The 13410-nt window shown below is 39.8% G+C and overlaps 1 protein-coding gene across 3 annotated transcripts in view; it reads left to right on the top strand.

Annotated features, from left to right (window-relative positions):
- slc4a11 (solute carrier family 4 member 11) overlaps positions 1 to 13410 on the top strand; it is a 78331-nt gene that overhangs the window by 16924 nt on the left and 47997 nt on the right. For 2 of the 3 annotated variants that reach the window (XM_072365017.1, XM_072365016.1), the window contains exons 2-3: positions 3472 to 3522; positions 9431 to 9547. In XM_072365017.1, the coding sequence (XP_072221118.1) occupies positions 3472 to 3522; positions 9431 to 9547 (168 nt within the window). The remainder of the gene's footprint in view (positions 1 to 3471; positions 3523 to 9430; positions 9548 to 13410) is intronic. The other variant, XM_072365018.1, reaches the window with a different exon arrangement.

Here is a 13410-nt window from a genome sequence, read left to right as displayed (position 1 = left end):
TGACAAGAACACTGTCAGTACTTTATGTCCTTGGTACTTTAGCCATACCTTATTTGTATATGCATTTACTTCTTTTTACTTGTGGCATTATAAGTGACAGAACGCCTTAATTTTCCTCGTCCCTGTTCACAGTGTTGTCCCTTGTCAGTTGTCATGCATCTCCTTGTTAATTCCACCACTCCACTGCGGTTGAGTAGTCAGCCGCCACATTTACTCAAATTAGCTTCCACCAGATTTGGAGCACTCCCATATTTTGATCATTACGGCTGTGCACTGATACAGAGTCTTCCCCATTAAACCGAAAGAAGCAGAGAGGGACCGTCTTCTGCAGAAAGTAATCAGTTTGAATGAAAAAAAAAAGTGTTTTTTGCTGCTTAAAAGGTCTGACAGAAATCTAAAAGTTGCTTCATCAAGATGGCAACAGTTTGGCCCAGCAAGCATTCCTCTCATGCGCGATCATCTGTCAGTGTGTTCACTAATAGGGGAGAGGCCAGTGTAACCTGTTTGTCTTGTTTCTGCTGTCATGGTGGGGACCAAACCCTGACTGGACACCATCTTACAGGGACCCTTAGTTTTCTTCCCATGGGTACAAAGTGATTGAAACCAGAGTGTGCGGTTCATAGGACCACACACTCTGGTTTGTATGTGTGAAAATAGAAGGGGATAAATAGAAGCGAGCATTTTTTGGGAAATCCTGAATATATGTATAAAGGCAAGGGCTAAAAAAAGTACTATTTGCTGTAAATTTGGACTGCTGCATTACAGAAAAGGTCTTTAGTTGAGGACAGAACTAGTTATTATGGAGGTAAAATGAATGCTGTGTCCATTATGCTCTTTCTCTGCAGTTAAAAGTGTTGAGCTGTGAACAAGTTGCATAGCAGTGATGTGACCAACCTGCATGTGTAGTGTGGGAAGATGATGGGAAAATGTCTGCTTACACGAGGGCCGTAACAATATAGCGGTAAAGCAGAGAATGCTCCCAGTGGCAGCATATCGGAGAGGTACAGAGAGTTGTTTTGACAAGGGGACCTGTCAGCATCAACAAGTCAGCTCATTTAGTGACTAAGATGTCCCTTTGTCATACATCATTGTGATTTCAGCAGTCAGTTGAGGGATAGTACCTGTGAGACATGCTGTACTTTGGGTTTGAGATAGGCGTGTAAACATATTGACATAATGCTCAAGGAAACCCTAACTGAAGTCTGCAACCTCCCCGCCTCCCACCCACCACTCCCTTCCCTCAGCATGAGCCCGTAATGTCTCAATAACCTTCAAAGTATCCCCGCTCCATGTCTGCCTCGCCTTTCTGTGAAATCCACATGCTGCACACATCCACAGGGCTGCGTGACAAACACTCCAAAATGTTGTACTCTAAATTCCCCCTCTGTGCATTTGTAGTCGAGCACTCCACCAGATTATAGGTTTAATTCCAAAATGAGATTTCCACCATTTTGAAAAGTGCTGCATACCACCATTACAAAACGATTGCTTGCCCGGAAGCAACGCTCACGATGGGTTATCATTGATTGTATTAGTGAAGTCAAGATGTTTTACAGATGAAAAGAATGTGTGAGTGCATTGCATATAATTGCGTGTTTAGATAATGGAATTGATTTATACTTCCTCGTTTGGATCGTTGAGGTTGTTAGTTTGGGGGAAGACATGCTGTGCCTTTTTATCTGACCAACGGTGTCTCCAGTGATCCCTGATCCTGGTACGGTTGAAAATGAAAATGTTACCTCATTGTGTATAAATTCATTCATGCGGTTTGGGAGTGTGACACTGATAGTAAATAGAGATGTTCTGACCCTGAACTACAAGGGAAAGATCTCATAGCCATTCATAACACCTTGGGTCTGGCAATTAATTCCACACTCCTTTAATTTGATCGATGATTTCTATCACATTATGCAAAGTGCACCACAGGCTTGGACCTGAATCCTTCCCAAACTGCAAAACTGTTACATTACCAGCAGCTTGATACATTTTCTCCAGACTTTGCTTCCAGAGCAACTGATTCCACGTCAAACGAAGCTTTTATAGATTGTAACTTGGACTTTTGCTCAAGTCATACATACATCAAATTGTTAGCGTACATTAATGGTCCCTGCTGTTTTCAGATATGAGACCCAGATCGATATCAAATGTTTTAGTCAGTCCCGTACAGTAAGGCTGCTGATGAATAGTGTAAAATGAGAGTATATGCAGATGAGATAATGAAGATTTTGTTCAAGTCCCAGGACAGAAATCTTAACATTAGATAAGACCAGGCTAAAATTTCGTGTTACACTTTAACGAAGCATAAAAAGGATTTATGCTGCTAACAGCCCGAATGATTCTAATGTTATATGATGAGGCTGCGAGTGGTATTTGAACAAACCTTTTAGTGAGAACCTTCAGAAATACGTGGGGAAAACATTATGAAAAGAATGATATGGATCGTAAAACAGTTTGATTGGAAACAGTTAATTACTATTTAAGATATTAGTAAATGAACCCTCCCCCACTGATAACCCTCAACTTTTCAGTCATATGTTTAGATAGTGCCTCATTTGCATATTTAATTAAACATGTGCTTAGTTGTATGTATCTCATAGATAAGGCTTTGTGTTATTGGTAGTTTTTATCCACTTGGCTGAAAGATGACATTTTAATGAAAGAAGAGCCAAATTTTCTCAAAGCTGCTTTAAAAAAGAAAAGAAAAACAATATTTTTGCTCTTTTTTATCTTTAATGTCTCAGTTAAAGGAAAACTGGCAGCAAATCTGTGAAACCAGCCGCAAAACAAACAACGTGACTGTGTTTCTCGAGGCTTCTCCACTCCATTTGGAACAGCCATCACTTAGCTTACGAGGTTCTACTAAAACCTTGGAACTCAAAATTGAACAAATATATTTCTTTAACTGAGAACACACGTTATGCCACTGTTTGTGGCAGCATAGCTGTATGATGACAGTAAACTGCGGAGTGAGCTTTCACGATAATGAAATGATACGTCAACTGCCGCCAGAGCGTGTCACACTTATGTGTGTTTGGTAGTTGTGCAGCTCTGTTGTACAGAGGAATGATGTACTCCTATTAGCCTTTAGACGATACATGCACATCTGTCAGTTTCTTAAAAAGGTGAAAGATATTGGCAGCCATTTACTTACACGAAGACACTAAGTGTGAGCAGCACGACTCGCTCCTGCATGATGTAGCTTTGTTGCTCCTAATGGGCATAAGATGGCAAGTGTTTTTATGATCACATCCAAGAAGAATCGGAAGGTGATAATAGGTAGATGTGACATTTTGTGTGTAAAGGCAAAAGTCCTTTTCCCTTATACACCAGCCCCAAATGAGTGTTCGAAGGTCAGACGATGGAGACAGTTTGTATTTATCACACCAATGTAACTGACTGGTAGTAGCAAACTGTTGCTGTTGTATGCATCCCCCTCAGTGATTCCTTTCTTTCTCTGTTTTGCTCTTGCAGAGGCGCCTCCGTCTGGGATGTCCAAGAATGGATACTTCTTTCAAGAAATGGGTGAGTCTGAGACGCTTTTATTTTAAATGGACAACAGTGGAAGGAACCTGTGAGTCTGTGCTACAATGTGAGCACAGTCACCATTCTCACCGCGAAGAAAACCACAGCTCAAAGGTTTTGTTCTAGAAGCATCTCTCTACCTGGAAAGTGCATTTTACAGTATGTCCATAAAAGATGTGCCTGGAGATTGGCGCTGCAGCACTGACGGGAAAAAAAAACAACCTCCCAGCTCTCACACTCCACTGCATTTGGATATAAATAATGAACTTTGCTCCGTCTGTTATGATAACGGCAGTTTCATTACCTTCAAGCTAAGGAGAGGTTCCCAATTAGTATGTGCAGCAGAGGCAGCCAGGATGGAATATACTTACACTGGATCTCCCTGTCTCCCTCAGCCAATTATTCCCCTCCTGTTATACGCCAATTCTCTCAACAGATTCACTGAAGGTCCCCTGCTGCGGCGGAGCATAACTGTCTTTATTAGGCAGCCTTTTATCAAAATATAAATGCAATTACATTATTGTTGGCATGTAAGCATGATGCCACATTGTCATCATAGTGGGTTCATTAGTAAAGGTTAGTCTGGAAGCTTGATGTTCTGTAAATGTGAGGGGAATTTTTTTTTACTGAATTGTACTCTCTTGCACTCTAGAAGTGTTCCTGTTGTACCGATGTCACCTTGTCCTTTAGATTTCTTGGTATGGTCTTAAAAGCTGATTTGTCACAAAGACGCAGCTGAGATATAACCATAACATACATGTCAAGCTTACCTTGAGAAGATACCTTGCAGTCAGTATGCTGATCACCATATGTGACCATTTGGCCCTGGACAGGTTTTGGACAGTTGTGTATCTTTTCGGCATGGCTGTCATAACAGCTTTTTAAAACTTTTTAATGATGCAAGCATGCTCCTGCGTTAGTTTGCTCTGTTTCAGTGTGTCACGGCTCCCACACACCTCAAAGGCAGCTGCAGAACACTGCACTTCGTTTGAAGGATGCACATCAATCATTCAATGTTTTCATATCAAACATTCCTCATCCCACAGCTCTTGTTCCTGCTGAATATTGCATGCTTGTATTCACTGGTCACAGTTATGAAGCAGAGCTTAGCTTCATGCTCTGTATTCAGAATTGAATAACTAATTGATTTTATTTTTTTTAATCATGTTTGAAAAATAGATTGGGATTTTTTATATAATCAGCCCAGACTCTGAATGATAAATGGCACATTTGGAGTTAACTTCAGACTTCCTTATTTAAAGTGGCATCATGTGTTTTAAAACATTTAAAACAATGTTTTAGTGCAAAGAGATGATGATAAATTGATCAAATACTGCCATTGCATTTCAAAGCAAAACCATCGTGTGGTTCTTCACATTGAGTCGCTGCAGCCCTCTCTCTCAAGGTGATTTGAAAGTCAGAGTCCAGCCAGTAAGTCTGAGGCACGGAGGAATGCAGGCAAAGCGATGACACAGAGAGGTTCAAATAATGTCAAGTGCAGAGGGATGATCTAGATGGAAGACAAACTGAATGGACCTAAATTGGGGCCTTCTCGCAGATAAGGTCAGCAGATAAAGAGCACAAGTATGAGATATTGTTCCCGTTGCATCCCTGCGATTGCTCAATGATATTTGGGAATCCAACAGTTACTCTAGAATTAAATTTTAGGGTCTACTGTGTCAGGAGGAGAGAACACGATGACTCATACTCGTAGGCTTCTGGCAGGGGACCTCTGTTGCTCCATATGACACAATTACCCGAGCATTCCCAACCAAAAACAAACAACTATTTGCTGATTCACGATTGACCTGTCAGACATGTCTAACACCTTCATTCTGTGTTCTGAGATTTTGCCACATTTTTCCATTTTACAGCTATGTATTATAGTAATTGATCTCTTCCAGGTCATTCAGTGTGAACTGCTAATGTGGCATCATCGTTCAGATGTATTTAGGGATTATTTTGACAGAAATTTGGCTCATTCATTTGAACAGGTAAAGTGTAAATGAGTTCAACTAAAATGTAAAATGGATCTTTTCAGAAGATGAAAGCAAACTAAGCAGAATGTTTCTTAAAAACAGACAAACAAAAAAAATTTAGACACCAAAGTCGTCCCTCTCAATAATATCTTAGGACCAACTGGGTTAGACGATGAGCCAAAGACAGTGTGTGGATGTGAGGACAGTAACTTCATCGTTCTCTTTTCTTGGTCTTCTGGAAAAGCAACCAAAGCTTTTAGTTTGAAAACTTCTGCATTAATGCCAGTTTGGTGATATTTTGGCAATTGTCAAAAAGGGAATCGGTGAAAAACAAACTTGTGAGACTCCATGAGTGGCAAAGAAAAGTAATTTGACAGGTTCTTGTGTAATTTTATTGATTAAATGTTTATTTTCAGAGGAAGGTTTGCTTCCGTCCAGCTGAATCGGAATAGTTTTTACGACCATCTCTTTATAGTTATCCTGGTTATCGTTCTTTGTGTGGATGGCCTTTTAGTCTCAATTCTCAATAATGAATTTTTGGCCTTCGGAGCTAAATTTCATCATATTTAGCATTTTCTTTATATGTGTGTTCTCAGCCTGACCAGGAACACATTTATCTCTGGAATGAGTTGAGATTTGTCGTAAACTTCCAGTTTGCAACTGGGTTAATTCTCTATTAGCGTCACAAATAGATTAAGTTCTGAGAGCCAAACTTAGAAAGAAAAAAGTTTGAATAAATACACTTAATCATCATCATTATCATCAGTTATCATTAGTGGAGCTTTAGGTCTTACGCGGTTCTTTTAAGCCTTTTTTTGTGGTTGAAAAAGTCTTTGTGTTTTGGGCTATTGGTAAGACGTGACAGTTTTTAGGCAGAACCTTTCAGGTAAGGCTTCTTTTCTACTTCTGGTTTTACTATAATATACCAGTAATATATATTTAATCATATTGGACTGTCTTAATGAGATTAAAAGGAAAGCTCAAGGGAAATCTGAGTGCATATTTTATGATTTTCAGAATGACATAGTGACACTGAAATGTTTGGATATGTTTCATTTTATTCACAGTGGGCCTCTGACTGGCAGACAAGTTGTCACAGAAAAGCTTCATTTCCGCAGCAAACTTCAGTTCCAAACATGTCTGGATGTTGTGTAAAATTTAAATAAACACAGAATGCAGTGACTTGCAATGACTTGCAAACCAATATTAAATTCACTGTAGAACATACAAAAATATCAAATGTTAAAGGTGAGACATTTTACTCTTTCATGAGAAACATTAGCTTATGTTCGATTTGATGGCGGCAACACATCTCAAATAAAGTTGGTATAGGGGGCAGCAAAAGGCTGGAAAGGGAAGTGGTAATAAAGAGAAACTTCTAGAGGAACATGCTGCAACTAATTAGGTTGATTGGCAGCAGGTCAGTGACGTGATTGGGTGTAAACAAGCAGCGAGGCAGAGTCTCCCAGAACTAAAGATGGGCAGAGGTTAGCGATCTTCAAAATAATGCACCTTCAAATTGCGGATCAGTTTCAGAATAATGTTCCTCATTGTACAATTATGCAGACTTTGAATATTCCATCATCTTCAGTTCTTCTTGGAAATCGTGGACTCCACATTCCCCAGAGTAAAGAGGAGAGGGACCGTGCAGCTTGTCATCAGAGCTCAGTTCAAAAGCCTGCACCTCTGATGGTATTTTTTTGTAAGATTTAAGATGAAGACTTTATTGTCCTGTAGATGCATGACATTGCTCCTCCATATTTAACCCATCCAGGTTGTTACCTGTTGAACACACACATGCACAGGGTCACAGGCTTATGGAGACAGATGCCATATACACTGGAGTAGTGGGCAGCCATTCACAGTGCTCGGGGAGCTTGCTCAAGGGCACCTCGGCCGTGACACCCCTCCAGCTGTCAGTTCACCAATCACCAAGTGACGAGAGTGGGAATCAAACTGCCAACCTTCCAGTTATTGGACAACCCACTCTAACCACTGAGCCACGCCCGCCCATAATGGGGGTACATTTGTGTTATCAGAACTGAAAAACTTGTATATCTGGAAAGGCACCATCAGTGCAGAAAGGTATACACAGCAACATTGCTCCCATCCAGGTATCTTTCTCAGGGAAGGCCTTGCATATTTCAGAAAGGCGATGCTAAACCACATAGTGGTAACCACAGTCTGCATGCTGGACTGACTCATGACACAAAGTATTACTAAGAAGACTCAGGACTGTTGAGCAGCCAGAATCCTAGATCACATTCCTCTCCCAAAGGTCCATCCGCTGGTCTCAGTTCCCAGTCATGCGACTGTTGACAGTTAACAATTCAATTAAGTTTTATTTATATAGCGCCAAATTACAACAATTGTCATCTCAAGGCACTGAAATAATACAGTCCAATTCAAGCCAATTGGAATTCAATTCATTGTAATCATAATCCAATGAAATCCAATTAATTAATTTCAAAATAATCCAATTCATTCATATAGAGTCAATTCAAAAACAATATCCTAGCTAAGGAAACCAACAGATTGCACCGAAACCTTCTTCAGTCCAATCTCACGATTCCCTTTTAACAGGAATAAACCTCTGGCAGAACCAGACTCAGGAAGGGTTAATAACCACAATAATGTCACATGTACATAATATCATTTGAGAAATTAAACTCTATAGCAGCCTATAGAAGCCTACAGCAGCTTATCTGTAGGATGTTTCAGGATCACCTGAGCCATCCCTAACTATAAGCTTTATCAGAAAGGAAAGTTTTAAGCCTAATCTTAAAAGTGGAAAGGGTGTCTGCTTCCCAGACATTTACTGGCAGCTTATTCCACAAGAGAGGGGCCTGATAACTGAAGGCTCTGCCTCCTATTCTACTTTTAGAAACTCTGGAAACAATAAGTAAACCTGCAGTTTGGGAGCGAAGTGCTCTGTTAGGAAAACATCTTGCAATGAGATCTTTAAGATATGATGGAGCTCGGTCATTAAGAGCTTTATATGTGAGAAGAAGAATCTTAAATTCTATTCTGAATTTAACAGGGAGGCAATGAAGAGAAGCTAAAACTGGAGAAACATGATCTCTCCTGTTAGTTCTCATCAGAACTCTGGCTGCAGCATTTTGGATCAGCTGGAGGCTTTTCAGAGAATATGTGGGACAGCCCAATAATAAGGAATTACAGTAGTCCAATCTTGAAGTAACAAATGCATGAACTAGTTTCTCTGCATCACCCTGAGACAGGATGTTCCTGATTTTAGCAATATTACGAAGGTGAAAGAAGGCAGTCCTAGAAACCAGTTTTATATGTGCCTCAAATGATAAATTCTGGTGAAAAATAACTCCAAGGTTCCTCACTGTAGAACTAGAAGCCAAGGAAATACCATCTAGAGTAACTATATAACTAGACAATTTCTCCCTGAAGCGCTCAGGTCCAAAGAGAACAACTTCAGTTTTGTCTGAATTTAAAAGCAGACAGTTCTGAGTCATCCAGGTCTTTATGTCTTTAACAAAGTGTTCTTTAAAGAAGAGACTACATGGCAAACATGACCCTGGTCGAACTGTTTAGAGACATGTTGCTGCCATCTAATTCAACACGAGCTCATTCCTTATCAGGAAATACTAAATATTTATTTTTCAAAATTTTATATTTTTTCTACAATCTGTTGTGAGGGAACTATTGGTTAATGAGATTTGCAGATCATTACATTTTGTCGTTATTTACACCTTACACGACATCCCAAAAATTTTCAAATTGGTGTTTATGTGATTCAAACCTCTTTCAGAAATGGGACTCATCTCTTGTAATCCATTGTTCTGTCTTCTTCTTATTTTATTTTTCCTGGGGTTAACAGTGATAATTAAAGTGAGTTTCGTGCCTGGCCTGATAACTAGTGAGGTTCATTAGATGACCCTGTGCTGTTGTGTCCCCAGAGCAGCGGGAGGTGGAGCAAGAGGAGGGCAGCGAGGGCCGAGAGGAGGGACAGGACTCGCCAATCGCCTGCGGAGATGACATCCACCTTTATGACAACCAGATCAGCCCTGGGCCAGGTCAGAACACAAAGAAAGAGAGGGAGACGGAGACTGAGGGGGCATCAGAGGTTAGACTGTGTCGTGTGGATAAGGAGGGAGGCAAAAACACAAGGGGAGGTAGCTGGGAAAGAAACATTTTACTGGTTCAGTTCACAGTTCAGTTTCAACTGTCATTCAGTTAAATTTCAGGGAGAAAATGACTACATGGGTCCTCATATTAGTTTTATTGCCAACGAGTTTACCTTGTTTGTGCTTTCTGGCAAGTTAAAAACTCCGTCTCGTGCCCTGTGGTCTGCTTTCAAAACACTTGATGTGTTTTTTTAATCACTCACTGCTGATGGTAGCCATCCCCCACCAGCCATATTTCCCAACAACCACAGTCAGTAACTTCTTCTTTGGTGTTTTACGGCAGTTGAATGTCAATTAACAACATGACTATGAAACTTCATTCCTCCACAGAGGCTTGAAAATCACCAGCATCACCATAAAAATCACCATAGATTTGAATTTACTGTAGGCTGCAAAGCCTTGAGTGTGTTCTGTCACTGCATCAATGCAGAGTCTTGCACATCTGCATTGTGATGTATCTCTGAATCAAGAAGGTTTCTTCCCTCTTATAGCTACACCTCCCTACTGATATTTACTGAGCAGTCCAGTGAGTGCAGTCAAACAATCCTTTTTTTTTATATTGGCACAGAGAAGCTCCCAGCTGCATTCGATCATAATCACTTAGAGCCAGTTAAGAAGCCTAGTTAAGGAGTTTTTCAGTTAAGAAAACTATCTGAATGTTTTGGGGATTATGTTATTTCTTTATTTATATTAATTATTTTCAAAGATTTTGATTGCACATGGGCACTGATTTAAAAAAAAAAAAAAAAAAAGCCCAATATTGTTAGAACATTTTTGTGCAAAATTAGCGTCTGTATACGTCCATCTGAAGCTATATCTCTGAACTGTACCCATGTGAAGCATCAGAGTGAGACTGAAGCCACCTGAAATCACACAGAGCCTCTCATGAAAAATGACCTCAACTCTTTTTTTGGCACAGTTCGAAACATGCTCGTTAGAAAATCAGTGATTCTAAATCTAGTATGAGCATCCATAGTTTTGTCTCATTTGTCAGTGTGTTAAGCCTTTGATGGATTGGCACCCTGTACATCGTTGACTCAGTCTTTCATCCATTGATAGCCTGGATCGTCTCCAGCCCCAACGCATCCAAATCTGGAGTCCATCCGGAGCCTGATATCAGGTGTTGACAGGCAGCTCGTCAGCTGCAGGTGCAGTTGATTTTGACCCCCAAACTAAAACTCCATAGGTCAACAGGTTGCTGTTACCATGGTAACAGTCCCAGGTGCAGGACCAGGAGACTAGGAAAGAGAGAGCGTAGTGCCCAATCCCTTTAAATGTGACAGGTGACCGTGTCACTCAGTCTGATTTTCCTTACATAGTAACACTTAACAGATCTGACAGGAGAGCTGGAGTGGTGCAAGCTGGAAACAAGTTAGAAGAAGAAAACAACAGTGAAACATCTTCTGTTTGAATGTCAGGTCTAAAATCAAATTGTAAACTACTTGCCATAATGCAAACTGTCACAACTAACTAACTAACTAACATCCTGGACTGTTTTTGTTTCATCAAGTACCCCCAATTCTGTGTTAAGTCTATTTATTCTTGTCATATTCCACATAAGCAGACCACTAATGGAACATGCCATCCACAACAATTCAGTGTGAAACTGCACTGAATCCCATCTTCTCTGGCTAAATAAAAAGTACTTTTGGTTAAAAAGAAAAAACAGCTCAGTGACTATGTCAGACCAAAAGAGAGCAGCTCCTGCCTTAATTTAAAATCAGAAATATATATATGTCTACATTGGCTTCTCGGACAGTATTGTATATATTTTGTGTTTCCTTCTATCATTCAGATGAATGAAATGGATTATGAAAGCTTGGAACACGACTCATTAACAACAGCAAACATGTCACAAAAGATGACACATGGATTGTATGATGAAATAAAGGCAAATATGTGACTGCTTGAATAGGCTGTGACAACAACCCCCTACAAAAGTAATAATTATCAACAGAGTCCATGATTTAGTCATGCATATTATTTTAGCAGAGGGACCCCAGATGCAGGGCTCTTTCACAGAAAAACGACGCTAAAGTTTATCCAAAGTTCAGCTGAAGCTTATATGTGAGGCTTTAGTTGTTTGCTGAACCATTTTGCCAGATTACTGTTTTTGTCTGCTTTGTGGTATGAATATTTCTGGGTTTTGAGAGAGAGTAAAACGAAGAGGGACTGGTCATTGTGTTCATAGCCTTCAACAAATACATCCTACAAATTTTTGGGATCTTTGTGTCAAGTGACATCAAGGGATGAGTTAAACAGTGTAAGTTTACAATTGGCTCGTTTGAAATAGTAAACCAAAGCCAAGTAGATTAGATTAACTGAGGAAAATTCACCTGGAACTAAAAAACTAGGAGATGATGGGTCGGTCTGTTGAAGCCCAGTTAAATGTAAATTCTGATCAGTTGCTTAAAAGTCATAAAAGAAGGAGAAATCAAAACCCATGGTGTTCATGAGCTGTTTACTCTCTGGATGCTCAAGAGAAAGGAAAATACTTTGCTGCCTTTTCATCGTAGTAAACATTTAAACTAGAAAAGAAAAAGAAAGTGAATCGACTGTCTAGCTCAGAGACAGCTGGCAGCTAGCTGTGCTTCTTGAAGTGGAATTTTTCTCCTGCATCTTACTTGATGCATGAGCTGATGTTTGAATCTGTCCTTATGCTTGAAAGATGACTGACCTGATCTCCTGGTGCTTGAAAATATACATGAATTTGCTCCAGATCACGCAGAGTGCTGCTAATATAATTTCTGTTCTTACTCAGTAGCAGAAGAATCTATAAATTCTGTCCAGTGGCAGAGAGAGAGAGAAATGTTGCAGCTTACTGAAAGTGCTGTAAATACATTCTGCTAATACATTATGCGTGTTGTTTTCTATTTTATTTTACATTGATATGATCGTGTCCATTCTTCTACGTTCAGAGAAAGCTCTTTAGAAGTTGATGTGATTTAATGATTGCTTTTCTGCAAGCTCGGTGCTCAGTTCCATTTCAGTTCAGTCACTTTTGCTGAATACTGAAGTGGAAAACTTGTTACTTGTCATTACTTGATCTTGATAACCCACAGTGGGGCTTGTTACATACATGTGTTATATGAGATGTGTGACCACAGTTGTCAGCTATTAGCTGGATCAGACTACATCCTGATACCTTAACAAGTTCCGGTCCAGATTTGATAACAGTAGCACAAAAATTTGGAACGTTTTACAGCTTTTTCTAAAGACACGGTCAGGCAAAAAGCAGTGGAGTCCACAAAAACATTGCTCTCTTGTCCTCAGTATGTCACAGAATGTCTAAGTTCTTCTGCATGAGCGCATGTGAGTCCTTGCAAAGAAGACTCACTGTGGCCAATTTGGCTTTACACAGAGCTTTAATCCATCGGTCATATACATTTCTGCAAAAACAAAGATGAGTTGCTTCAGTGTTAATTTTCTTTTGATGGTTGTAAGGGTTGATTCATGTTTGTCACAGTATCACGAAATGACATGAAAAAAAGCATGTTTCAGTCTTTTAAAAAGCTTTGCTTCTCAATAATCTTAGCTTTCCCGTGGTATGTCGACGTGGAACCACTTACGTGCAGCTTGTTTATACACTGTCCAGCTGTTTAAGGGGCTAAAAACTACAAAATATTGAATGGTTGAAGAATCTACGCACTGTTATAGCTTATTGGCCAGACCCAAATATTTTTTATTTTTTTTTAGTTTTATTGAAAGGTCACACATGAATTGTATCAGTCACTGTACTGTAAAATAATACA

This window comes from Leuresthes tenuis, unplaced genomic scaffold, assembly GCF_036924035.1.
Source record: "Leuresthes tenuis unplaced genomic scaffold, fLeuTen1.0.hap1 SCAF_15, whole genome shotgun sequence".
NCBI lineage: Eukaryota > Metazoa > Chordata > Actinopteri > Atheriniformes > Atherinopsidae > Leuresthes > Leuresthes tenuis.
Note: the sequence above shows the minus strand (reverse complement) of the source record. Positions and strands in the feature narration are given on the sequence as shown.